General features: G+C 50.8%; 3 protein-coding genes across 5 annotated transcripts; 2 read left to right on the plus strand and 1 right to left on the minus strand.

The window, feature by feature from the left end:
• The first annotated feature begins 613 nt into the window (after positions 1-613).
• Positions 614-2201, plus strand: LOC147139302 (alpha-2-HS-glycoprotein-like). Its single transcript, XM_086046683.1, has 7 exons — positions 614-841; positions 923-1033; positions 1101-1185; positions 1293-1462; positions 1560-1676; positions 1872-1952; positions 2027-2201. Exons 1-7 carry the CDS (start codon positions 629-631, stop codon positions 2168-2170), a joined length of 921 nt encoding a protein of 306 aa, XP_085902809.1. The 5' UTR covers positions 614-628; the 3' UTR covers positions 2171-2201.
• A 1072-nt stretch (positions 2202-3273) lies between these two features.
• Positions 3274-4999, plus strand: LOC147139303 (antihemorrhagic factor cHLP-B-like). 2 transcript variants are annotated; one of them, XM_086048297.1, is made up of 7 exons: positions 3276-3559; positions 3646-3756; positions 3833-3917; positions 4179-4348; positions 4436-4552; positions 4670-4750; positions 4819-4999. In XM_086048297.1, exons 1-7 carry the CDS (start codon positions 3350-3352, stop codon positions 4960-4962), a joined length of 918 nt encoding a protein of 305 aa, XP_085904423.1. In that variant the 5' UTR covers positions 3276-3349; the 3' UTR covers positions 4963-4999. The 2 variants fall into 2 exon arrangements, with proteins under 2 accessions (XP_085904424.1, XP_085904423.1); XM_086048298.1 differs by lacking the exon at positions 3646-3756 and having other exon boundaries at positions 3274-3559.
• Positions 5000-6945: 1946 nt separating this feature from the next.
• On the minus strand, positions 6946-27423 carry trappc8 (trafficking protein particle complex subunit 8). 2 transcript variants are annotated; one of them, XM_086047586.1, is made up of 30 exons: positions 27088-27423; positions 25900-26136; positions 25356-25439; positions 24016-24105; positions 23769-23943; positions 22290-22443; positions 21856-21949; positions 21396-21598; positions 21167-21282; positions 20940-21090; positions 20119-20219; positions 19545-19650; positions 19293-19424; positions 18427-18651; positions 14152-14257; positions 13892-14086; positions 12881-13047; positions 12522-12596; positions 12223-12325; positions 11990-12147; positions 10894-11324; positions 9694-9847; positions 9510-9606; positions 9204-9272; positions 9076-9134; positions 8801-8998; positions 8395-8496; positions 8061-8200; positions 7895-7984; positions 6946-7807 (listed from the first exon to the last, which is right to left on the minus strand). In XM_086047586.1, the coding sequence occupies exons 1-30, from the start codon at positions 27242-27244 to the stop codon at positions 7552-7554; spliced, it is 4425 nt and encodes a 1474-aa protein (XP_085903712.1). In that variant the 5' UTR covers positions 27245-27423; the 3' UTR covers positions 6946-7551. The 2 variants fall into 2 exon arrangements, with proteins under 2 accessions (XP_085903712.1, XP_085903713.1); XM_086047587.1 differs by lacking the exon at positions 25356-25439.
• Between the last annotated feature and the right edge of the window lie 362 nt (positions 27424-27785).

The following is a 27785-nucleotide window of genomic DNA, read 5'->3' on the forward strand; positions in this document are numbered from 1 at the left end:
TGTAAATTGACAACTTCTTGGAAGGAAAAGACTTTTAGCAGTCCGCTGATAGTGTAGTGGTACACACGCCTGAGTTGTGTGCGGGCAGCGTGGGATCGATTCCCGCTCAGTGACGGTGTCTATGTGTGCCCTGCGACTGGCTGGCGACCAGTTCGGGGTGTAGTCTGCCTTCGCCCATTGACGGCTGGGATAGGCTCCAGCAACTCCCTGCGACCCTGTATAGGATAAGCGGTTTGGAAGATGACATGACTTTTAGCCTATATATATTTTAAAAAAAATAAGAATGATTTTTTGGTTGTTCCACCCCCCCATTGAAAAACATCTATCCATTATCTTATCCAAACCGCTCCTGAAAAACAGTAACATGTTCTTAAAAAATGTTGTTTTTCTAAAACAATAAAACATGTTCTCGTCAAAAGGGTCTTAATTGTACTTTTCCTTTACGAATGCTGAGCTGAGGCCAATGAGGCGTCGCCATGGCGACTGATCGACCGCAGGCCCAGCACTGACGAGCAGCCAGGTGTCAGCTGTTCGGCTTCCTCGGCGATTGGCCGTCAGAGCGCCTCATCCCGCTTCAAGTGCGCGCTCGTCGGCCCACCGCGTCTCAATCGCTTGCTTGCCAGTCACGATGCCGGCTCACCTTTTGGCAATTGTGCTGTGCTGCGCTTCGGCTCTCCGCGGCGGCGACGGCCTCCCTGGGACGCCGTCTTTGCCGGCCATCGAGTGCGGCGAGGACGACGTGGCGACGGCGGCCGGCGCGGCCCTCCGCCACATCAACGGCAAGCACAAGCACGGCTACAAGTTCAGGCTGCACGAGGTCCAGAGCAGCCAATATCAGCAGGTGAGCGAGCGAGAGAGCGACCCGAGAAAACCAGGGGGGCGGCGGCAAAGGCCGCTTCACCTCTGGCGCGTGTCCCGGCAGGTGTCGGGAGGTTGCCACATCGACGTCAACGTCAAGCTGCTGCAGACCAAATGCCACTTCAGCAACCCCAAAGCCGCGGACGAGTGCGAGCTGTGGCGGCGGGACGAGCGGGTACGAACGGCGTCCGTGGCTGGGCCGCCAACGTCGGCGAGGCGCTAAGCGTGTTTTTGTGGCTCAGGGCGCGATGGCCACCTGCAGCGTTGAGTTTTGGGTCATGTGGGGCGTGGCCAAAATCACCAGACACCAATGCACGACCAGACCAGGTCATGAGCCCCGATCCCGCCGCCCTTGCTCCTTTTTGTCCGTTCCGTCCGTCCGTCTGGCTTGGCCGCTCCTGAAGCTCGGCACTTCTCCGCCCGCATGTGTGCAGAACTCACCAACGAGGAGCTGCTGCTGATTTGCCCCTCGTGCCCCAAGTTGTTGCCTCTGGACGAGCCGGAGGGCGTGAGCGCCGTGCACGAGGCGGTGCTCAAGTTCAACCGGGAGAGCAAACACCACCATTACTTCGCCCTGATGGAAGTGGCTCAGCTGACGGGCGCGGTGAGGAGCCTTTTTGTCCGCCCTTTGACTTGATGCTGCTGCCGCCGCCGCCGCCGCCGCCCTTTTGAAACGCCGCTTCCTCCTCCTCCCGCGGCAGAACGTGGTCACCATCGGCGCCATTACCCGGCTCAAGTTCGCCTTGGTGGAGACCACGTGTCCCCGAGAGGCCACGCGTACTTTTGCCGCCTGCACGCCTCGCTGCCCCGACCGAGCTGTGAGTTAGCGCTCGTGCTAACGCTAACCACCGGTCCCGACTTGGTTTTTGACTAGGATTTGTGCTTTCGTGGAACCTTTTCAACTACTCTCAACCGTTTATAGACATAACTGGATTATTTGACGTTTTTCTTTCGATGCACTGAACCTTTTGGTTAGAACCGGCAAGCAGGTTATGTGACTGTTTCTTCTCCAGAATCACATCTATTGCCAAACCTCCTACTACAACTTGCACGGACAAGTGGGCGAACTTGAGTGTGAAATGTACCCAGCAAAAGTAAGTCCGCAGCAAACCCACGACATCAACTTGTACGCGCAGAGCGCCTCATTGTTCCTCTTGGTTCTCCCCAGAATTCCGAGACCCTCCCGGCCGGCGAGCCGGAGCCCGTTTGCAGGCCGCTGTTCCACCAAAGTCCGGAAGCTTGCGTTTGCAAGGCGCAGCTGAAAAATCCCGACCCGGCCGTCCACCACATTTGTCCCTTCCCGCTGAAGTGACGTCGACGTCAATAAAAAAATGTTACAAATATATTGTGATGCACGTTTTTTTTCTTTTTTTTTCCAAACACAGCTGTCATTTGTGCTGCAATTGCTTGGACAGTTGGCGTTCATGCTGAAGGCTAATAACTGAGTCAAAAGTTGATTACTTTCCCCTCCCCTGATGGCATCTATAGGGGGAATCCTTTTGAGGCCTTTCCAATGAGCCTTAGTGGAGAGTTCCAGTGTTTCCCTTGAGCGTCAACTATTCTTGGGACTTTTTTTAAAAACTGACCCCCCCCCCCCAAAAATAAGAAATATTTTTTAGTCATTGCCTGCCGATGGGGAATGTTGCCACATTTTCGTAGTTTTTTTTTAATTTTATTTTTTTTAACTTTCTGGGTTCTCTTCAGTGCATTTCTGAGGGCATCAATGAATGGTGGCTTTTTGCTATTCGCAGGAGAAGAGGGGTGACTGTTTTCCCATAACACTATGAAATTGTTTTGGAAAAATGAGGGTTTGATTTAGTATTTTTTTTATTGCAACTTTATGAAATTGTTTTGTCTTGCGTACGCACACGTAGCCTATACAACTTTTCAGTTGAAACATCTAAACGGAATATTTGGATAAGAGTCTGAATTTGAACTTGGGGGAGGGGGATTTTTCAATTTTTCTTAGCTTTTTAGAATGTCTTTCTCATGACTTCAGTCCAATTGCTTTCACTTTCAAATCTACTTCAAAAATATACTTTAGCAAAACAATGATTCCTCAAATGCTGTTTCTGAACTGAGACATTCTTTTCATCTGTATTTTTTCTCATTTGCAGGGTTAGCATTTTTTTAAAGACCATTCTTTCTGAGAGCGCATCACTTATTTTCAAATGTGACTATTTTCTGTTGGCCGCCAAGCCCTGCAAATAGCAGGAGCCCACTGTACTTTTTTTCTCCCTCAAATGGTCATTCCGAAAACAATGCATTTTCTTGGCTGAAAGCAGAGCTGCGACGGCGTCGTGGCCATGGCGACTGATTGAAAGCAGGCCCAGCACTGATTGGGCCCCAGGTGTCGGCCGTTTGTCCTCCTCCGCGATTGGTCGCCCCAGCTCGTCGGCCTGCTTAAAGCGCGGGTGCGAGCGTTTGTCTCTCAGGCACCGCGACGTGTTCCGCTTGCGCTTCTTCTTCTTCGACGACGACGCGCGTCACCATGGCGGCCCATTACCTGTTTGCTGTTCTGCTGCGGTGCGCTTTGGCTCTTGCCGGCTCGGCCGAGGCGCTCCCTTCGCTTCCCTCGCTCACGTGCGGCGAGGACGACGTCAAGGCGGCGGCCGGCGTGGCCGTCCAGCACATCAACCACAAGCACAAGCACGGCTTCAAGTTCAGGCTGCGGGAGGTGCGGAGCGGCAAATATCAGCAGGTTAGCGCTTAGCTTGGCACGGCGAGCCGTGGTTTGCCCCGTCGGACGGAGGCTGTCGTCAGCAGTCCGCTTTGTCCCTCTTGCAGTTTTCCGGAGGTTGCCACATTGACGTCAACGTCAAGCTGCTGCAGACCAAATGTCACTTCACCAACCCCAAAGCCGCCGACCAATGCGAGCTGTGGCGGCACAATGAGCGGGTCGATATGGATTCTTCACTTGTGCAAGATGACGGCTGCCTCTTTTGCCGACCTCTTTTTCTGTTTCGCTGTCTAGGGCGCGATGGCCACCTGCAGTGTTGAATTTTGGGTCATGTGGGGCCTGGCCAAAATCACCAAATATGAATGCACCACCAGACCAGGTCGTGACCCACAGACACTCCTTGTCACATCTTTTTTAGTTTTTTTTTTTTTGTGGTGGTGGTGGTAGCGGGTTTCAATATGTAATGAATGGGATGGAGAGAGCACAGCAACCCCACAAATGGCCAGACTATGAACATTGCTCTCATCTTTAGCTCCGTTCCTTGTTGAACAAGTGTTCCACTGAAATGCACATTTCAAACCAATATCATGAAAGGGGCCACTGATCTTGTTCATTTATCGTGACATGCACCTGTTTACAGAACTTACCAATGAGGAGCTGGTAACAACCTGTCCCAACTGCCCCCAGTTGTTGCCTCTGGACGAGCCGAGCGCCGTCAAGGCCGTGCACGATGCAGTCGTCAACTTTAACCGGGACAGCAAACACCACAATTACTTCACCCTGATGGAAGTGGCTCATGTAACAAAGGGGGTAATTTATTAATTTTTTTCCTCTCCCTCTCTTACCTTCTGCAGCTTGCGGTGTCATTTTCAATGCCTCATCCTTTATTTGCGGCAGGACGTCTCAACCATTGGCAAGGTCACTTGGCTCAAGTTCGCCCTGGTGGAGACCACGTGTCCCAAGGGGGCCCGGAATGCTTTCGTGGCCTGCATGCCTCGCTGCCCGGACAGAGCTGTGAGTGGGTTTTGATGCCAATGGATGGTCAAACATTTTTATCATATAAACATATTTATCTGTTCTCTCTTGTAGCTAACTTTCTTGACGTGACATTGTAATGTTATTGTTTTTAAGAATCATGCCTTTTGCCAAACCTCCTATTACAACTTGTATGGCCAAGTGGGGGAACTTGACTGTGAACTATACCCACCAAAAGTAAGTCATCACAAAGTACATCTAATTGGTCACCAGAGTGCCCGATTGATCCTCTTGGTTCTACACAGAACTCCGAGTCCCTTCCAGCTGGCGAGTCAGAGCCCGTTTGCAGGCCGCTGTTCCACCAAAGTACGGAAGCTTGCCTTTGCAAGGACAAGCTGAAAAGCCCCGAGCCATCAATTCACCACATTTGTCCTTTCCCGCTTAAGTGATGGCAATCTGATTTTTACATTAAAAACCTTGCTGCTACCTGTCTGTCGTGTGATTGAATAACATTTCATCGCAACCAGGTGAAGTTGCGTCCCAAGTATGGTCGTTGACGTTGAGCATGCGGTTAACTTTTTCTTTTAACAATTTCAGACAGTCGGGCGTCGTAGACGAAGTTCTTCTCCACGCGAAGAATTGAACATTTGCCGTTTCGTGACGCATCTACGGACGAAAACAAAACATTGCTGGACTGACCTTACCCTAACGGCCGCAGCCAGTTCATGTGGACAGTTTTTTTTTTTTTTTTTTTTTTTTTTTTTTTGGTCTGTTTTGGTGCAGAGAAGCTTCTCTCGAAGTACACCTCTTCACCCCGTAATTACAGGGCTGGGTGAAGTTTTTTTTTTTTTTTTTTCTCTGAAACTAGTCAAAACGAACGATTCGGAAATTTTCACAAACCATATTCCGCCCCGTATCGCTCGCTAAACTGAAAGGTTAGATTACCTGTCTGTGGGTTTTGAATGACGAATGAAGTTAGACGTCTTCATTCCGTGAGGTGCCACCTTTGGGAGTTGCGATCCTCTTAACGTTATTGACCAAACAATCCATTCATTCAAATAATCCTCGGAGTTGCTCCGACAGTTTCGATTTACGTTTACTTGACTGACAAGTGCCGCCGACCGGGTTGCCAGGTTGGCGTGAATGAACAAAAAAATCCCGCCTGAAAAAAGCAATTGTGAAAACGCAAATTTAAAAATAGACTTGTCATGTAGTGCTTCAAGACGACTCATTCCCATGTTTTTGGAAAGCAAGTCCTAAAAATAACAACTCGAGCTCCCCCCATCTCAGCAAATGACGTGGTTATTTCGAATAACTTTACCGTTTTTTTTGCCGGTCCGTCCTTCGTCCTCGTCCCTCCGTCCAAATTCATAAATGTGATCGTCCTCCGACCCTGTTCGAACTTCGTTTTAAAGCGCTTCCGTCTTTGCAAAAATGTTGATGTCGTGTATATTTGTTGAGGAGCGGGTCCGTCTCGGCCTCCTTCCGGAGAGGCCGCCGAGGAAGACTGGGTTGGCGATGCAAATAAACTTCTCTGGGACAGCCATTGAGGTGAGATAAATTGTTTATTCGGGTCACATGCTGATGTCAAAGAAGTCTCCCCCAATGGGCCGAGCATGCTCCCTCTCTCTTGTGTCTGTCTTCTTTTAGGGAGTGGTATGAAAATTCAAACTTATGACATATGCATTGGTTACACCTAAAACACTTTAGTCTTTTAATCTCCTCCAAAAGCTTTAAAGAGGAAGTCAACCTATGTTCTATGCAGGCCCACTAATTGAAACTGATAAATATTGAATTAATCCAGCTGTTTTTAGCTATTGCTGAAGGCGGCCATTTTGCCACTTCTGTCGACTGGAAATGACATCCCAGTTGGTCAAGGCTCAGGTAGCGACCAATCACAGCTCATCGGTTTTCTGAAGCTGAGCCATGATTGGTTACCTGAGCATCTGCGATGTCATTTTCAGTTGAAAGAAGTGACAAAATGGACGCCCATTTGACGCCAATATGAGTTAAGCAGCAAAATCCAGCCATTTTAAAATGGCTGGATTTTGCTGCTTAACTCATATTCCACCAAAATAATATTAATCAGAATGTTGTGTTTCAACTAGTGGGCCTACTGGGAACATATCCTTTGGGTTGACTTCCGCTTCAAGGCGGGCAGAGTCGCCTGCCCGCCCGTCTCCCCCAGAGCCAATTGGTCAATACTCAAGACTGCCTCTCCTTTCCTGAGAATAATCGGGTTACAACCAGAGGAGAGACTCCAAGTACTCAGTGGAATGTGTGCTACCCAACTAGCCTTTGTGAGAGTCTTCCCTTTGAAGATCCGACACCTGACAAAGAGCCCTCTGACACTAGTCTGATCGGCTCTCACTCACAACTAATGCAATATCAAAATTGGACTATATTCTAATATACTTGATTGACACCGTCAGTGGAGAATTAGTTGAGGTTTATTTTCTATGTACATGATATGTGTTATAAATATAGTACACCATAAACACAGAAGGTGGCGTCATCACGCCCACGTCGGGGACTTTTTTAAAAACAAATTCTTACGGCCGGCTCCGTCGGCGCGTTCTTCTGCTTTGAGAGTTTGCTGCGCTCGGACACGAGCGCCGATCACATGACCGCAGGGTCCCGGGGGGGCCCTTTGGGAGTGTCAAACACTTAAGACATGCTGCAGTTGCATTTTCTTGGTCAAAAAAAAGGGTTCTTCACCTTACAACTTCCATGATGTGAGCAGGAAGCAGGAAGTCGCTCCCCACTTTGATGGGACTTGTGATGCTGCCCTCCGGTGGTGCCTCCCACACACGCACGCACGAGATGAATAGACATTTGCACACATACGAGCACTCAGGCGCACACACAATTATAAGACTTTTACACACATGCACGCACACACACACACGCGACGCAGTTTGCGGGTAAGCAAAGAAGTTCCCGACGAGCATCTAGGAAGTCGTCGTGGCTTTCCCGCCTCTTCTTCCGTCACGTCGGTCTCTTCTTCTGTTGTCTTTGTGGCGTGCGCGGCGGCCACGTCACTGGCCGCTGTCGGTGACGACAATGAGCGCCGGTCCGGCGCCGTGCTGCGCGACCTCCGCCTGGCTGGCGCCGTGGCGCTCTTGGGGCAGGGCGGGCGCGGCGGTCACAGCGTGCGTGTTGATGTTGTAGACGCCGGGCGCGAGGAAGCAGACGCGCAGTTCCAGGTCGCGCGTCTGTCGGGGACAAAGCGACAGTCGGAAGCGAGTCTGGCCCACCCAGGCGAAGCTACATGCGCACTCGCTCCACTCGGAACTGCAAAAGGAGGACAAGGGGGGTGGTAATTATTTTGATTATTGAGTGAGCAGGCAAAGACCCAACAGCCAAAGTTGACACACGCACCTGCTGGTTTTGTGCCTTAGGTCTACGGTGACGTCCACGTCAGTCCAGCAGCAGTTGGACAAAACCAACGAAACTGGAACCACACAAACACTACACGCACACACAAAACACTTTTACAAATGTTTTTGTCCATCTGTGTGTGCGTGCGTGCGTGCATTTGTGCGACCTGTCGCGGGTAAAGTCATGCGCGCAAGTCTCCGAGTAGTGCAGGTTGCTCTTGACGAGTCGTGCCAGTTGGGCGGGCGGCAGCGCGGCTGGCGGCGACGGATCCGACTTGAACTTGAGCAGAACCATCTCCTGAGCTTCCTGACAACACAACAAGAACAAGGCAAGGCGTGTGACGTCGCAACATGAAATCGGCCAGCGTGACGTCACGGTGGAGGCGGGAAGTCAAGCGGCCCTCACGCGCAAAGCGTGAAAAGTACGGCCCAAAGTAAAGAGCACACTGAAAGGCAGCTCGCACGCAACTGTCATCAAAAAAAAAAAAAAGATGTTGTCACCTGTTTGGGCGCAAGGGAAGAGGCCTCCTGGCCCACCGCCTGCAGAGCCACGTGGAGTTGACCTTCCAGGATCAGCTGCTTGTTGTCCTCCACCACGTACGCCTGCACAGGCGCAACATCAACAAACACAAAAGAACGACACACGCGCGCACACACATGAATTCATTAACAGAAGCTCACTACTACAAATTCTCTGATGCACTCACATCAACCCACATTGACACAAACACACACTAAACACAAAAATGCGCCTTCACACACTCACACAAACGCTCATTAATACACACACACACACAACGTATTCATGAACAATCACACCACACGCATTGAGACGTGCACTCACACAAACAATAACAAAGAGACACAAACATTCACATCGACACACTTGGCACACGCGCGAGTTGACCTTCCAGATGACGATGATGTTGAGGTCCAGCCGCTCGCACTGGTCGACCGCGCGGAGCAGGTCCTCGCCGGGGTTCCCGCCGCCGGACGGCGTCCTCGACCCCGACGACCCCGAGGAGGAGGCTTCGGCCCGCCGAGACTCGGACGTCCGGCGGCATCGGAAGAGGAAGTCGGCGCACGGCGTGGCCGAACTCACGATCTGCACCCGCATCAACAACACCGGCAACATCATCATCATCATCATCATCACGTCTTCTGCTCTTTGCAAAGGCATACCCGCTCGTTGCCCAGGTTGACGTCCGCAAAAGTGAACATCTCGGCGGCGTCCGAGGTAGCTTCAAACACAAACACAGGAAACGGTCAATGACTCAAGCGTGTTGTCGAGCGCGGCGGCGGCGGCGCACCTTGGTGACGTGTGCACGGCGTGGCTCGGAAACAAAGCTTGGCTCGTTCTCTGCTGCTCACTTTGCAGTCTGTTGATCAAATAAGTCGGCAAAGAGAAGAAATGCAATCAAAGGTTTATGTCAACAGGTATAGAAAGGTACGTCCCCGTTTAGAAGTGCATGCAGAAACGTACAGTACAGAAATGTGCCCAGAAACCAGCAAGTCACCGGCACGCGCGCGCACACACCCTTACACCCCACCACCCACCCCACCCACTCACGGCTAATCATTAGCCAGTCATTGTAGCGGCCGCTGTCATTTTGTACCTTTCTCCGTGGCCGGGTTCATGCACTTGCTGAGGCTCCAGTGTCGACTGCTGCTGGACACTTGGACGACGTGGAACTCGCGCACGCCGGCTTCGCTCTGAGCGGCCAAAGACAAACGGACGTGAGCGGCAGCATCGTAGCGTGAGCCGAGCCGAGCCCGGGCGCAGCGCGCCGGGACGCTCACCGTGTTGATGTTCTCCACGTCGATAAAGACCAGCGTGCTGCCGCCGTCCTGTTCAGGTTCTCGCTGGGGGGGTACGGCGCTGGCGCGGGCTGACGCCTGAACGCTGAGAGAGCGGCTGGCGCAGATGAACACCGAGTGACGAACGACCCGGTGGCTGAGGAAGAAGAGCAAAGTGTAGTCTCATCATCATCATCATCATCACATTTGATTTTGGGTTGTCTCATGTCACCACAAAGTGTTAGTCAACCCAAACCTATTTTTTTCAAGAAAATGTTCCCAGCAGGCCCACTAGTTGAAACACGGCATTCAGATTCATTTTGCGTTTGTGGAATAAGAGTGAAGCAGCAAAATGAGCCATCTCTGGGGGCGGCCATGTTGTCTTCTGTCGACTGAAAATGACATGACAACTGCTCGCGACGACCAATCACGGCTCGGATTCAGAAAACGGGTCAGCGGTCAGAGAGAGATGATTAAGTGCAGAGGCAGAAAGTAAGCCAGAAATATGCCAACTACAGACCCAATCCACTGCTATCATCCATGCGCTTCACTGGTCTCCTTGTCCATGGTATCTTGCCCAACTCAAATTATGTCTGTACTTTTCGCGCCAGTACTTAAAGGCAAGGTTGGAAAATTGAATAGTATAGACAATTATCGACCAATTGCCTTAGCCAGTATCTTGTCTAAAGTACTGGAAAGAATTCTGATGGCAAAGCTGGTAATGTTTCTCCCCTCAACTGATGAACCAATTTGGTTCCAAACAAAAACATAGTAGGGATCTTTGTATTTATGCACTTAAAGAGATTTGATCAAAGTACAGAAGTCTCAATTCATGTGTTTTTTAATGCATCTAAGGCTTTTGATAGAATTAACCACAAAAAAATGTTTTTGAAATTGCTGTGCAGGGGTGTCCCTAAACTTTTAGTAAGAACTTTAGTGTATGCCAATCACACATTTCAGGTTAAATGGGAACCCAGTGAAAAGTTGTTATAGGTTTACATCTAAGATTAGACCGCATTGGTGCCATGCCTTGTATAAATTTGAATTTGTACAGTTTTGTATCCTTTCTCGTTTATCTTTTTTCCCCCTGCGTGTTGATTGTATGGACCTGTGTCTGCAAATAAATAAATAGAAAAAAAAAAATCATAATAAATAAGCCGATGAGTACCGATCATCAACCGAGGTCCTGAGTGTGACATCTACCTGATCTTGGTTCCTTTCTCGGGGCTTTCGTAGTAGAACAGGAAGTTGATCTCGTGGACCCCTTCCTGGTCAGGTCCTCGCAGCCAGAGGGGAAGCTGCGTGGACTGTCCCGGCTGCAGCGCGCCGCCGACGGGGATGTCCACCACGTCGGACGCGGGCCCGAAGTCGCGGGCCGACACCAGCGTCTCGCGGGCCGCCGCCGACCCGGGCGGCGCCGCCAGGGTTTTGTAGGCCGAGCAGTTCTCGGCCGAGGCGGGGCTGAGCGGCGTGAGCGGCGAGCCGGCCGACAGACTCCCGAACGTGAAGAAGTCGGGGTGAGTGGACGCCACGCGCAGGCCGCACAGGGACACGGCGCTCACGTTGCAGAACTCCACGTACGCCTTACGGATCTCGCCGCACAGCAGGGCCGTCGGGAACTGCAAGAAGAACACCTGACGCCCGCGGAAGGCGGCATACGTCACAGTGGCTGGCGACCGCACTGGGATTCTCTACATGTGACCTAACATTGACTTGTGACCAATCCACTGTATATATCCACAGTAGGGATAGGCCGACTATCGGCGTTTTGCCCTTTTTTCTTTTGAAAAATCTGGTGGCCGATTATGAATCAATTTAAAATTGTGTTGAAATCGAGATATGTGAAAGTTGAACCTTTCTGTCATTTAGGACTGCATTTACCATCGAAAGTATATGGAGGTTTCCATCGCACTTTTTCAAACATGCTGACGACCCTGCGTGCTCCCTGAGAATGTTGTTAGAATTTCAGAACAGTTGTATATGAACATAATAATACAAATATTGTCAAAAATGTTTAGTAATAATAATTCTTAGAAAAAAAATTAACATGCAAATCTGAAAAATTGTTCAATAGGTGAAGGTGTTTCAACAAAGTTAAGAGTTTTATTCTTTTTTAGATTTTGATGCCAATATTTTCCATTTGACTGAAAATGAATATCAGCTATCGGCCTTCTCGACTGCTAATTATTGAAATCGGCCCTGAAAAAAAAATATCGGTCTGTATGTAATCCACAGTATATATGCCCGAGCACTGGCTGGTGACCGACACTTTTTTTGTGCATAGGTGGAAATGAATTACCTCCATGAGGGGCATAGGCGGCGTAATGATGGGCTCCAAGCGCCGGTCTGGTCCGTAGCGCACAAACATTTTGTCCTCTTTGGTGTGATTGAGTCGCGGGCCTCGGATCTTCAGGTCCTGCTTCCCGCTGACGACCACGGTCTCGGCCTTCTGCAGCCCTGCGAGGGGAGCGGGGCGCCAGGCCTCAGGTGACTGACGGACGACCAAGGCTAGGCCGGGCTCGCTCACGTTACCGTCGTCGTCGGGCGTCTCCGGCGAGGACGCGGCGGCCAGGTCGTACACCACGCCCGTGATACTCAGGCAGCCCGTCCGGTGCGGCAGCAGCCTGAGCCGAGCCTGAGTTCAGACGTCGCAAAGATTGTTATATATATTGTTACGAGATTACGCTCAAGATGCTAACCACGAATTCTAGCATCTCGAACGCAAGATTATGATGCTGACAATGATGAATATGGTGACGATCTTGACAAAGGTGGTCACGCATTTTATGTCATAAGATGTTAATGCTGCTACGTGGCTAGCGTCCACTCACCATTTTGGTTTCCTCTGGAGCCAAGTGAAAGTCCAGGATGGTCTCGGTGGTGACCAGGTCGTCTCTCTGCGTCGCCTGGAAAGGCAGACACGGTCACAGAGTCCATCACACAAAGACACAACGCAAAAAAAATAATACACTAACAAAAACAAGAAACAAGCAAAGCCATAAAACAAAAAGTAAGAAACACACTAACTAACGCTGTCAAACAAATACACAAGAGCTAACAAACAACACAGAAAAACACAAAGATGCAACCCAACAAACACACAAAAACAACCAAACACGCACACACACACACAAGTGAATAGAGACAAAACAAACATGTTGTCCTCGCGCGAATACAAACGCATGCCGACCTCCTGCTCCAAGGCGTCCCGGTTGCTGACGAGTTCCTCGCCGCCGCCGTCCTCCGTGGCGTCGGCGACGTGGGCCTCGAGCGAGAACTTCCAGAGTAGCGAGAGGCGGGAGAGCGCCAGGGGAACCTTCAGAGGGTTCCTGAACATCACCTCCACCACCACCGGCTCTGCCAAGCAGCACGCCGCAAGCGGGTCACCACTTGTTCACCAAGTCAGCCGTGCGCAAAGCCCTCATTGAACAAAGGGCTGACGTCGCACCGCCGCGACAGACGATATTGAGCAAAACCTCGCCTTTGCCATGATTCGTTATTTGACAATTTCACTTTTCCAAATTTTGTCCCGGTTTGGGATCAACTGCTTAGTTTCCGCACAAAGGCTTACGTAGAAAGAGTCCCACAGACTGGCGGCAAGGCCTAAGTAACATGCAGTCCAAAGTCTGACCTTCAAGCTAAAAGCACAATAACCGTTGCAGCACACACACTTTCTTCGGCAAGGTGGTGGCAGACTTCAACGAGCACAAACGTGAATGCTGCTAGACTGCGAAATCAACCAACATTCAGCCAAGCAAAAGAGCCTGTGCTTTTATTTTGAAGGCATGACTTTTGGCAACGCTACATCAATAGTTCCCCAACTTGTCCAAGTGTTGCCGAGCAGACGGGAAGGTTTGTTGTCGCCCGAACGGTTCGCAAAAGCTCGCACCGACAAATTGCTGTCTGCCGAACAGTTTTTACGATAGAATTCAGTGACGTACTCACAGCAAAGTACGAAAATGGCTCCCTATCGCCCCTCGTTGCTATAAACGCCATTAAGAGTCTTCCGTAGAAGGTAAAAGTAACAACATTATTCTTCCACAGTTTTTGTGTGTGAAGGCAGCTATTTTGTATTTTTCCTGAAACCTTTTGGGTGCCTGGAACAGATCATTTGGATTTGCGTTCTTTCCCAGGGGAAATATTGCTTTGGGTTCGGGAGCATGGTCACTTGGCCATTTCAACTGCTCAGTCAATGCTGTACCTTCCACGACGGCCAGCGGGTGGCGCAGGTTGTCCGTCTGGCTGTTTAGGTAGCACTGGCTCGGTTGGAAGTTAGCGGGGACCCCCCCTCGATTGGCGGCGGCCACCAGCTGCTCCTCCAGCTTGCACCACATGGACGCCTGCTCGCCGTCGTACTCCTGGTCCAGCGACACGTGGGTGGCGGCCTGCTTCTCACCTGCGGACGCCGGCCCACGTCACAACGCGAGCTCCGGCCGACTCCCGCCCGAGGCGGCGCCTTACCCTCGGCCAGGCGACGCTCGTGTCCGAAGTAGACCCTGGTGGCGGCGCTGTGGATGCACGGCAGCGGCAGGTGAGGCAGACGCACGCCACTCCGGCTGATCACCGTCTGCAAGACACAGCGCAGGTGCAAGAGTCCCATTAGGTGCTTTCACGCAGGTGTACGGCCTCAACATTTAATCAAGTACAGTCAACTGGGAAAAGAACGACAAAGATGAACGTGGGAAAATATGAAAACATTTGTTTGCAGCAAAATATAAAATGGAGCAAACGGGGCATTAGAGTGACCCCCCTTCCTTTGCAGGTTCCAGCTCCGCGGCCCTGCTAGCTCACCATTTGCTTTTAATGCTGTTCTATGTACAGTACAGTTTGTAATCGTCTAAGAAAACCTATATAAATGAAAATCTAAAAAATTGTTCGATAAACACGCTTAAAGACGTTTCAACAAAGTTAAGAGTTTTTGATGCCAATATTTTCCTTTTTACTGAAAATGAATATCACCGGGGCCCCCTTCTGGAGCCAGGCCTGGAGGTGGGGCTCGACGGCGAGCGCCTGGTGGCCGGGCCTGCACCCATGGGGCCCGGCCGGGCTCAGCCCGAAAAGGATACGTGGGTCCCCCTTCCCATGGGCTCACCACTGGTGGGAGGGGCCAAAGGGGTCGGGTGCCGTGTGAGCTGGGCGGCGGCGGAAGACGGGGACCTTGGCGGTCCGATCCCCGGCAGCAAAAACTAGCTCTTGGGACATGGAATGTCACCTCTCTGGCAGGGAAGGAGCCTGAGCTGGTGTGTGAGGCTGAGAGGTTCCGATTAGATATAGTCGGGCTCACCTCCACGCACAGCTTGGGTTCTGGTCCCAGTCCTCTCGAGAGGGGTTGGACACTCTTCCACTCTGGAGTTGCCCAGGGTGAGAGGCGCCGAGCAGGTGTGGGCATACTTATTGCCCCCCGGCTTGGCGCCTGTACATTGGGGTTTACTCCGGTGGGCGAGAGGGTAGCCTCCCTCCGCCTGAGGGTGGGGGGACGGGTCCTGACTGTTGTTTGTGCTTATGCACCAAACGGCAGCGCAGAGTACCCACCCTTTTTGGAGTCCTTGGAGGGTGTGCTGGAGGGCGCTCCACCTGGGGACTCCATCGTTCTGCTGGGGGACTTCAATGCTCATGTGGGCAATGACAGTGAGACCTGGAGAGGTGTGATTGGGAGGAACGGCCCCCCCGATCTGAACCCGAGCGGTGTTCGGTTACTGGACTTCTGTGCTCATCACGGATTGTCCATAACGAACACCATGTTCAAGCATAAGGGTGTCCATATGTGCACTTGGCACCAGGATACCCTAGGCCGCAGTTCGATGATCGACTTTGTAGTCGTATCATCAGACTTGCGGCCGCATGTTTTGGACACTCGGGTGAAGAGAGGGGCGGAGCTGTCAACTGATCACCATCTGGTGGTGAGTTGGCTCCGATGGTGGGGGAAGATGCCGGTCCGACCTGGCAGACCCAAACGTATTGTGAGGGTTTGCTGGGAACGTCTGGCAGAATCCCCTGTCAGAAGGAGTTTCAACTCCCACCTCCGGCAGAACTTTTCCCACGTCCCGGGGGAGGCGGGGGACATCGAGTCCGAGTGGACCATGTTTCGTGCCTCCATTGTTGAGGCGGCCGATCGGAGCTGCGGCCGCAAGGTGGTCGGTGCCTGTCGTGGCGGCAATCCCCGAACCCGCTGGTGGACACCAGCGGTAAGGGATGCTGTCCAGCTGAAGAAGGAGTCCTATCGGGCCTTTTTGGCCTGCGGGACCCCGGAGGCAGCTGACGGGTACCGGCAGGCCAAGCGGAATGCGGCTCTGGCGGTTGCTGAGGCAAAAACCCGGGTGTGGGAGGAGTTCGGGGAGGCCATGGAAAATGACTTCCGGACGGCTTCGAGGAAATTCTGGTCCACCATCCGGCGTCTCAGGAGGGGGAAGCAGTGCACCATTAACACTGTTTATAGTGGAGATGGGGTGCTGCTGACCTCAACTCGGGACGTTGTGGGTCGGTGGGGAGAGTACTTCGAAGACCTCCTCAATTCCACCGACACGCCTTCCACTGAGGAAGCAGAGCCTGGAGACTCTGAGGTGGGCTCTCCTATCTCTGGGGTTGAAGTCACCGAGGTAGTCAAAAAGCTCCACGGTGGCAGAGCCCCAGGGGTGGATGAGATCCGCCCGGAGTTCATAAAGGCTCTGGATGTTGAGGGGCTGTCATGGTTGACACGTCTCTTCAACATCGCGTGGACATCGGGGACAGTGCCTCTGGATTGGCAGACCGGGGTGGTGGTCCCCCTTTTTAAGAAGGGGGACCGGAGGGTGTGCTCCAATTACAGAGGGATCACACTCCTCAGCCTCCCCGGCAAGGTCTATTCAGGGGTGCTGGAGAGGAGGGTCCGTCGGAAGGTCGAATCCCGGATTCAGGAGGAGCAATGTGGTTTTCGTCCTGGCCGTGGAACAGTGGACCAGCTCTACACCCTCAGCAGGGTCCTCGAGGGTGCATGGGAGTTTGCCCAACCGGTCTACATGTGTTTTGTGGACTTGGAGAAGGCGTTCGACCGTGTCCCTCGGGGAGTTCTGTGGGGGGTGCTTCGGGAGTACGGGGTACCGAGCCCCCTGATAAGGGCTGTCCGGTCCCTGTACCACCGATGCCAGAGTTTGGTCCGAATTGCCGGCAGTAAGTCGGATTCGTTTCCTGTGGGCGTTGGACTCCGCCAAGGCTGCCCTTTGTCACCGATTCTGTTCATAACCTTTATGGACAGAATTTCTAGGCGCAGCCGAGGTGTCGAGGGGGTCCGGTTTGGTGGCCTCAGTATTGCATCTCTGCTTTTTGCAGATGATGTAGTACTGTTGGCTTCTTCAAGCCGCGATCTCCAACTCTCGCTGGAGCGGTTCGCAGCCGAGTGTGAAACGGTCGGAATGAAGATCAGCACCTCCAAATCTGAGACCATGGTCCTCAGTCGGAAAAGGGTGGCGTGCCCTCTCCAGGTCGGGGATGAGATTCTGCCCCAAGTGGAGGAGTTCAAGTATCTTGGGGTCTTGTTCACGAGTGAGGGTAAGATGGAACGGGAGATCGACAGGCGGATCGGTGCAGCGTCTGCTGTGATGCGGACCCTGTATCGGTCTGTCGTGGTGAAGAAGGAGCTTAGCCGAAAGGCGAGGCTCTCAATTTACCGGTCGATCTACGTTCCTACTCTCACCTATGGTCATGAGCTGTGGGTCATGACCGAAAGAACAAGATCTCGGATACAAGCGGCCGAAATGGGTTTCCTTCGCAGGGTGTCTGGGCTCTCCCTTAGAGATAGGGTGAGAAGTTCGGCCATCCGGGAGGGACTCAGAGTCGAGCCGCTGCTCCTCCGCGTCGAGAGGAGCCAGTTGAGGTGGCTCGGGCATCTGATTAGGATGCCTCCTGGACGCCTCCCTGGTGAGGTGTTCCGGGCATGTCCCACCGGCAGGAGACCCCGAGGACGACCCAGAGCACGCTGGAGAGACTATGTCTCCCGGCTTGCCTGGGAACGCCTTGGGATCCTTCCGGAAGAGCTGGAGGATGTTGCTGGGGAGAGGGAAGTCTGGGCTTCCCTGCTGAAGCTGCTGCCTCCGCGACCCGACTTCGGATAAGCGGGAGATAATGGATGGATGGATGAAAATGAATATTGGCTCCAAATATCGGTTATCGGCCTCCTTGACTACTGATAACCACTATCGGCCCTGGAAAAAAACACGTGCCTCCTCTTTATTTTGGGTGTAATTCCATTCTCAGACACCCGATGACGCCGCACTATTTAGTTTGCATCCATTCGCTGAAAGACATATCCAAAGTCCACACTGTCAATTTGAAAGAGGGGCTCAGCCTGGCTTTTGCTGAAGATTATTGCATGTCAATCCTGCTTTATACACCTACAGAAAGCGGCGGCTATAGGTCCATTTGATAATGTACATCTTTGCCCATCATTGATGAGCAGTTTATTGTCAGATAAGTTTGTTAGTTTGATAGAAACGGGATTTGTTCACTGTAAACACACAGAGATGGGTACACATTTCTTTTATCCATTGCGCTTGCTCTTTCTCAATATGATTGTTTTTTGGGGTTTTTATTTTCAATGTGTTTGCATTATTTTAAAAGCACATTTAAAGACCTGTGTGCCATAAATGACATGACATAAAATGACCTAATGGGAGGTATGAAAATGAGTCCGTATCAAAGGGCTCTCACTAACTGTGAGGCAAGGACGTTAAGATGCCGGGCGACATGAGCGAGCGCCGTCACCTTGTAAACGTAGAGGTACTCCCTGAGGAAGGCGCCCTGCTGCGCGGCCGTCTGCCGACTGTCGTTGGTCAGGATCTGCTTGAAGGCCTGCACGGCCTTCTCGGGCTGGCCCAGCGTGAACGACTGGCGGCCGATGGTGAAGTTGATGTGGTCCTCGGCCAGGGACCACGACCTGCCCTTGTACACCTGCATGGCCTGGCAGTAGCAGCGCAGCGCGTGCCTCTTCTGCGCCACAAACAACAAGTCAAACACAGCACGGCGCGCACCGGGGCTATAAAACAAGTCTCACACACACGCGACACTGTTGAATGTCAGGTTTTGAAAATGAGACAAGAAAGATAAAGCATTCCAAACATTTTCCAGAACCTTTTAGAGAGGAGAAGCACTAACAAAGATAAAACGGGTCTGTTTTTCTGCAGCTAGAAGAGGGGCTTCCAAGGTGAAGGGAATTATGATTATTATGAATTCAACCGCTCAAAATAGCAGGCAAAGGGTTAGCACCTTCAGGCTTCTGCTTGAAAAAGAAATGTATATACACTGTATGCAAAAACAAACAAACAAACAAACAAACAAACAGAGCAACTGAAGTGTATTTGGAGCTAATCAAAGTCACTCGAAATGGTAGCGGGTGTGTGCTTAGGCCCATTTAACATGAGTTTGAATGTGATTGGTTCATCCTGAACAAAATAGGGCCCACATGAGTGCAACCGCATCATTTCACATTAGCCCGGTTTACATGGAGCCATGTATTCCCCTTAGACGGGATCCAAATGACCAATCGGAATAAAAAGGCCCAATCTGAATTCACAGGGGTGGTACGTTCCTTTTGCCAATCTGAACCAGCGTCATGTAAACAGTTGGCTCACCTGGCCCGCTTTGCTGAAGCGGTGACCCGCCAGGATCATGTGGAAGGCAAACTTGCGCAGCATGCGAGTGCGCATGTTAATGAAGCAGTGGGCCGCCTGCTCCAACAGCAGAGCGCTGCGCAGGTCCGAGTCCTGGTCGGGAACAAGTGGCAAAAGAGGGAAGACGGATCAAACAAAAAGGATCACGGGTGAAAGCGAAGCCCATGGCATCTTCCCACACAAGCTTGGATGACACCGCTGAGGATTCCTCACCTCGCTGGTCATTTTGATCAGCAGCGTGGCAGCTTCCGAATATTTTCCCTGACTCTTGAGAATCTCTGCGCTGAGGAGAGCGCAGCGCTCGGCCAGCACCATGTTCCTGGCAGGGAGACAACGGCGAGATCATCGGAAGAAGACCACGACAGCCCCTCACACCCGCCCTAACCCTTGTACTTGACTTTATTACTCAATACGCCATATATTTTGCGGACTATAAGTCGCACCAGCCAAAAAATGCATAATAAAGTAGAAAAAAAAACCATATATAAGTCGCACTTTTTAAGAAAAATTATTTGATAAAATCCAACATTAAGAACAGACATGACAGTTAAAATTTAAAGAACAAACTATTTAAAATAAAAATAGAATAGAGACAACAGGCTGAACGGTATGCTTACATTACATTACATTACACAACGCTCCGGAGTATACGTCGCACCCCCGGTTGAACTATTTAAAAAAAAAAAAAAAAAAAAAAAAAAAAACGTGACTTATAGTCCGGAAAATATGGTGGATACTGTGTACATAAGCTAAAACTAGTTGAAAGCAGTTTGTGGTTGTTTGCTACCTGCAGACATCTCGGTAGGTCTGGATGGCCGTGTCCATGTAGTGTGCAGGATACGGTCGCGCGGCTCCAGCCTGCAGGAAGGCAGACACTGCCGCCATTTCCTAGACGGAAGATCAAGAAGAAAGCTTGTTATGTATCAACAACAACCTGAAGAAGCAGGCGTTAAAATGCAATCTCATCTTTTCGCCTCCTGCCCTGACAGAAAAACTAAATGCCAATGATATTATTCAAAGCAAGTTTCATTTTTTCTTTCTGTGATTTGCTTCATTTCTCCTGACACCAAACAAGCTTCTAATCTGGTTCTCCTCCAACCATTAATTGCATCAAATTTAAGAAAAAGCTCTCTGATAAGTATACAACTTTATCTTAGTAAGTCTACAACTTTTTCTTTAAAGTAAAAAAAAATCCTTCACAATTTTTTTTTCAAAGGGAAAAACTAAATTTTTTCTAAAAAAAAAAAAAAAAACTACTAGTGAAATGATTTTGCACGTTGTTGTGTGCTACTTAAGAGGAATTAAAGCCACTTGATGTTCTGGGGAAAAATAGTGCCTTTTTGACTTTTGCGGCAAAGTTGTTAACAGTGACTGTGCTTGCTGCAAACAGCTCCTTCCCTGTTTGCTGTTCTGTTGCTCGTGAAAGAAGTGCACACAAGGACAACCTTTGAACTATGGAAGTGGCTGAATAAATGCAAAAATACCAAAAGCCATCCCTAACTTGGCTCCATGCTCGCTCTCCCTCACAAATTGTTCCCATTGAAGATTTGCGAGCGAGTTGAACGGTGTGCTCGATCTCCATTTGCGTTTGCGTGGCGGCGCGCTCACCAGGGCGCCGGCGGCGTAGAGCATGGCCTGGTCCGACAGGAAGTCCTTCTTGGCCGTGTGGTAGCAGCTGTAGGCCAGCTCGTAGTGCTGCACCAGGAAGCACAAGTCGGCCATCTTCCTGATCTGTAGTTCGGGGGCCTCCGGGGGGTAGCTGCCATCGCGCGGGTCGGAAATCAAAAAGCTAAACAAAACAAGGGACAGTTGCGACGGAAGCAGGCGCAGCTTACAGGAGGCCGCTGGTGCTCTTGGGCTCACTGACGCTTTTCTCGGGCGCTTTGCCGCCACCGAACCACTTCTTGGTGGCTGTGAACAGAGAGCGACTCAAACCTTTCCTGGACACCAGCTGCGGATAGACAGGAAGATGTTTTTCAAGCGCTGGGAGGATGCTGGGGAAGCACCTGGCAAGTCACGAAAGAGGATAGAGACGCTGGGTGAGCCAGCTCCCGTGTCCAGCACCTGGTCGTTGAGCTGCCTGATGTTCTTCTCGATGTGAGGCAGCAGGCCTCTGAAGGTGAACTCCTGGACAAACTGGCGGATGTGGTCGTGGTCGCTGAGGGTCAGGCACGCCCCGTGGCCCCCCGCCGCACTCTCCGCCTCCCTGGCGAGGACGGGGAGGCTGCCCGAGCTGCCCGCCGTGTCCGGGTCCAGACGGCCACCTTCTGCAGCGCACAGGAGAAGCAAAAGGAAGTCACGTTGCTGCGACTTTGGAGTTTTTCCAAGAGTCAGGTATGAAGAAAGTGGCACATCTCTCCTAAAACTGGTTAGCGCTAGGTGCCACTGCATTTATAAATATCTCATGTACCATACTTGGTCTTTTGTCTTGGATGAGGCAAATTTGCTTCATCGTTTGGGCCATGCATTTATTTGTTCTCACTATGCACTTCAAAACTCGATTCAAACAAATGAAGATAGTGACCGGTGTCTGCAGAACGAGACTCGTCTGCTGCGTTGACGCCGTTTTCATCAGCAGAAGAGCTCACGGCAGGAACGACGTCATCGTCCAGCTGATCCTGCAGACACACAACGACCAGACAGGATGCAGATTGGCAACTTTGCACATTTTGGGGCTGGAACCTGTCCTGTGTGATTCATGGGGAAAAAAACACCCTCACCTATTTACTATTTTCTGCACCCAGGCCAAAGCCAAATCCGATATAAAAATATTGCTTTGGCACCATCTAGTGGTATCTTGGGCCCAAGAAGCAATGCTGAAGACAGCAAAGACTATTAACGACTCGAGTAATGTTTTTTGTTTTGCTTGCCGCCCACCGGCTAGCAGTTGAGAATGAGCGACGCGAAAGATGGGAAGCGCAGACGAGGCAAGTTTCAGCGGCGGACGGACGGACCGACCTGGCTCTGCAGGCCGTTCCTGTGCAGGTACTGACTCCACGGGTCGGGAATCTGCTCGTTCTGCTCGGCGGGGAGCGTGCGGGAGTTGATCTTGAGCAGGTAGCAGCCCTGAGGGCCGTACCTCTGCTTCATGTCCTCGTAGACCGCCTCAGCCCTGAAACGAGCGCAGTCGCAGCCACACTTCAACGCCACTCGTGTACGTTGAGGAAGAGCAGTGTGTCGCCAGCTCAAAGTAACACAGGGAAGCAACATTTTTTTTCATGATTCTGATATTGAAATCTCGATGAATCAAAACAATTATTCACTGATTGCCAAAATTTGTATTTACTCGACTACTCCAAAGCACCGTCATAGCCTCATTCATGCCAACAAACGCAACATTTTCTTCTTGTACTCTTTTTAGTCAAGTCCAAAATGACCTTGTAAATGTCCTGTGAAATTCAAGCCTGTTGCATGTTCATTCTGCTGCAGCCGCACCGTTTTGGCAGCATTGCACACACTCAAACCGCAAATAAGCAGCTCCTTTATTTTGTTTTTTAGAAATGAATTTTCACAAGTCTTGGGACTTTAATGTGGGACCTCTCTTATTGTATTTCTTGCCATATCATGAGGAAACATGCGTCGGTACGACAATAAAAATTTCTTGAAAACTCAACTTGAAATAACAACCAGAAAATTTGTAACAAAATAAAATACTAATATACTACAATAACAGCCAAAAAACCCCAAATCAAAATCAATACTGGCTGGCGTAGTGCCGTGCATGCAAAGAGTAGACGCTTACAACGAGGAAGCAAGGAGGCGCTTGGCCTTCATTAAATAATAGAACTCATTTTTTAAGGTTTGAGCAAAATATGTGCCTTTGAGCATTGTTACCGCATTGTTGTTATCGGGCTTGTGGGTAAACATTCGTTATTTGAAGGAATACCATTCTGGGAAGTCGATGCTCATTTCTCGTTAGCTTGTCAACGGGATTTTACATTGATTTTTGCATTAGCACTGGCAATGTTTTCAAAACAAAGCATACTAGTTATTATAAAATAAAAAGGTGCAAATGTCTATATTCAAGTACGTATGATTTCCTTGTGCAAGCAAACAGTGCGTTGGATATAAATGCATGTTGATAATTGTTTTTTACGATTATGCCAATTTTGTAATCGTAACTGTAATTGAATTTCGATTTAATTGCACAGCGCTAACAATGCGTGTAATTGTTGTTACGCGTTCGGCTGCACAGTCAGCTCCAACTGGGGTGTCGCTAACCAGTTTAAAGAACGCTCACGCAGAGTAGAATCACATTCGCGTCATATGCCGCATTCGGGTTACTCTCACAGATCCGGGAACTTGCACACGCATTGTCCCATTCAGCACATGAATCGTTTTTCTTTGATTATAATGTTTTGAAGATCGAGAGACGCCAAAGTGGAAAAGGCAATTCCGTTTCGCTGACTTGCCGAGCCCTACGAACGTTTGCGTTACCGTTGCTCGTCGCCTTGGCTGACGTCGTGCAGCAACACGTAGTACTTGAGCGTGTTGGGGATGAACCACTTGGGCTTGGTGTAGTCTCCGCTGTGCTGGATGCGGTGCTGCTCCTGCGACAGCTTGACAAACTGCTCCACCGGCACCGCCTCGCTCGACGACACCACCAGCAGGCCTGAACGGCAAGTCAAGGAAAGGCAGCCGGCTCCGGCGCTCCGCTGAGAAGGAACACAGATGGCAAGGATACAGGCCAGGTAGTGGTTGAGGAACTCGTGGTCGGAGGCCGGCATGGACTGAAGGAAGTTCTCCCTGTAGGCCTCGAACCAGGGCGTGGTCGCTGGGCAGACAAAAACCGACAAGAGTCAACACACACGGCAGAGACAAACGGGCACGCCTGTGACGCCCTCCATCGCCTCACACCTGCCGTGACAAGCCAGTGTGGGTGGGGAGAACTTTACAACTCTGGAAGGAGTTTCACTTGGACCAAAATGGGAACATCTTCTAACGGGATCATAAGACCAGTCCATTTTGAGACAGTAGGATTTGGGAGTAGGGCCTTGGAAGAAAAGGATTAAGGATGATTTTTGATGAATTTAAGAGAGAGAAGAAAAGACAGAGAAGAAGGACGTGGGGCATCTTGACTGAAGGCGATCTTGGGAGAACAAGCTTTTCAAGAAGAGGGGTTTGTTAAAACAAAAAAAAGAACATTGAAAAAAAAAAAAAAAAGCAATTTTAGGAGAATTGATTAAAAAGCATCTTGGATTTGATTGGAAAGGCATCTTGTGAGAGAGGCTCTTGAACTGAGAGAAGGAAAAAAAAAATTCTTGGGATGAGGAGGATCTTGGACTGCCTAGTAGGCTGATTTTCAGAGAATATGAGCTTGGGAAGAAAGGGCCTTGGCCAGGAAGGAGATGTTGAAAGAAGAGAGTTCTGCAGAAGAGGCTTTTAGAGACGGCAATCTTGACATTTGCGCAAATAGAAGATTTTGGAAGAACACAATCTGAAGAGCTCATGAGAGCAGGCTATTCGAGAAGGGAAGGGATGCTGTTTAGAAGGGTCATCTCGGAGGATCTGGAAAAGAGCTCTTGGGAAAAATATGCATCTTGGAAAACGGCCAACTTGGAGAAGGAGCTTAAGGGAACAGGCCTGAGCAGACGAGGCGGCTCTTGGGAAAACAAGATCTGGAAAATTCTTGTGCAGAACAACAACTCCAGAAGCTTGAAAGTGTCAGGAGACCTTGGGCTGATCTTGGGAGAAAGGCTCAGGACGGTTGGGCAAGTGAATAGCGTGAAAAGTGCGCGAGTCGCAGCAAACCAGCAAAATGTTGATCATCGCTTTGGTTTGTGAAGATCTCCGACATCTGCAATGTGCTCTACGGTCTACTCACCAGGCACTCGTCAAACACCTGACAGACTCATGCGTGAGTTCTACGCGTCGTGAACAAGGTTCTAATCTACAAGGAGGTGGCGGGAGCAGGAAGAGCAGGAAGAGCACAAGCAGCAGGAGCACCAGGAGCACCAGGAGCACCAGGAGAGGAAGCCAGAGGAGCGGGCGGGTCTACATGGAAGCCACACACGACGGGGGTACCTGAGAAGAGCTTGGAGGCGCACACCTCCGTCAGCGCGTCTCTCCACGAACTGAACCAGGGGGCGCTACATTTAAGAGCCTCATCTGACAGGTGGAAGCAGAGAGCGGCCAGAGGAAAGCGTCACCATAGCAACACTCAAACCACAACCCTGACTTCAAACCCTACTTTGAAAACCGAAACCTGGTGTGACACCGCAATTTGAAATCTTAACCGTTCTTTCATAAAACCCTTCATCCTGGTTCGAACCCTCAATCTGAATCCATTACTCTGGCTTGAAATCATAATCTTTTAATAATCATAACCGCTGTTTAAAACCCTAAACCTGGATTTAACCCTTAATTTGGAATCCCTATCCCTGTCCCTGAAATCCACAATTGAATGCCTGACTCTGGCTCTGAAATCTCCATCCAGTCCCACGCGCTCGCTTTTTCTTTGGCTTCTTTCCCCAGCGAGCTAAAGAGGAATAATAATATGACGATGATAACCATAGAAGTGCATCTTACTGAAAGCTAAGGAGCAGCATGAAAATGTCGCCAAAGTTACCGCTGAAGCTGAGGTCGTAGTCTCCCGCAGCGACGGCGGTGGAGACGGCGCCTTCCTGTGGCTGGCAGGAGAGCACCACCTGGTTGAGGCGGCGGCGCTGGCCCGGACTGAGGGTGGCGCCCGAAAGCGGCGGGGCGGCGCCCGACGGCTGCGGAGCGGCACCCGGCACCACCTTTGTCACACAGATGCGAAGGTTCTTGACTGCCTGAAGCTGGTTGTTAGGGTCCCGCAGGTGACCTGAATGGAAAAAGCATCAGCATTAGCATTAGCATCAGAACCTGCCAATATCTATTGGTAGGTTAAAACCTTGAGTCGGTCGCCAGTTCATGTCAAGGCTTGTACAAACAATACACAGGTTGTAGTTATGTATGGCAAACCCTATTCTCTGAAACAACTAACTTGAGACCCTCATTTTAAGGCCCAACGCTCACGCTCAAATCCTCAGCAGGTTTGAAACCATCTTTTAAAACCCTAACATGAATCCCTACCTTTGTTTGAAACCCCAACCCTGACTTAAAACCCTACGTTTCCAACCTTACCTAAATACCTTGACACCCTCGTTTTAAAGACAATTTTAAAACCCTAACTCTGTCCTTGAAACAGACGTTGAAACTAACCTTGAAATCCTGACCAGGTTTCAAACCCTCATTTAAAATCTTGAAACAACACGAAACCCAAGCTTTACACCCTATTTTAGAACGCCAACCGTCTTCGAGCCCGGGTGAAGCCCTACTTTGACAGCCGTGACATCGCCAAAGAAGGGAAGCAGTAAAGAGGACGACGAGTGTTTAGAAGCATGAGCGGGATGAGCCACAGTGCATCGCTGCCTGAAGCTGAAGTCGGGTCAACAAAGAACGCACACGAAGGCCGATGGACTCGTGCGGGAAGGAAACGTTCAAGTCGCAAGCCGTTTTCGACGAGGTCGGGCGGTTAATGACAACTCCCTGTCAACGGCACTTGAAGCGCGGGCCTGTTAGCACGCCTGCTAACTGCTGTCAAAGTCCCGCCGCTCAGGTGTCACGAAGCCCGGCCAGGTGTCGCTGAGCCTCCGCGGGTGTCCGCCGGTGCTTAGTCACGAGCTAGCCGCGGTGCTAACAACCCCGAGCAATGTCAAACGACCCGGCCGGGAGCCACCGGGCGCGCCTCCTTGTCAGGCGGGGCAGCTAAACGGCACCCGCTCCCTCGTACCTTCGGAAGTGAGCCGGCAGAAAGGCCTGAGCAGCTCGGCGAAGTTGAGCTTGTTTTTGCGGGTGAGCCTCTCCGCCTCGTCGCTGCACAGCACGGCCACCATCGGCACGAACGAGTCCTGGACGAACTCCTGGACGGACTGCACGCACTGCGCCATGGCGGCGCTGCCTGGGGAGTGGACGTCGGAGGTCGGCGGAGGGGGAGACGGCCGTCACATCCTGGGAAAGAACCGCGGAGGACTCGGGTCGGCGGCCTTGTTGGCTGGCAGCTTTCTTCCGGTTTGTGGACTGTTGGGTCATGTGACGAGCGCCAGCGCCTGTCCCCCAATGTGCCTGAACAAAAAGCACAAACGCACAAACTCGGCTGAGCTGCCTCGACGAGTTTGATTGTGACCCCCGTTATTCGCGGAGAATTGGTACCGGGCCGGACCGTAAATGGCGAAATTCCGCCAATAATTGACTCTCTTTATACTTGCTATGATTTCAAAAAAACGCCAATAAACTGTGGATCCCGTTTAGAAATGCAAATAAGCGGGGAATTGGTTAAAAAATGAAAAAAGCAGGGGATTTGTCCGAAAACAGGGAAGTGGTTGCCCCAAAATTCGCCAACAGGAATGAATGGCCGGTTATTTATGTGTGTGCGAGTGTTTGCTCCTTGTGAGTGTCATTTTTTGTTTACCTGTTTGTACCGTTCAAACA

Source organism: Filicampus tigris, chromosome 12, assembly GCF_054856515.1.
Source record: "Filicampus tigris isolate MCC_2025a chromosome 12, RoL_Ftig_1.0, whole genome shotgun sequence".
NCBI classification, from domain to species: Eukaryota; Metazoa; Chordata; class Actinopteri; order Syngnathiformes; family Syngnathidae; genus Filicampus; species Filicampus tigris.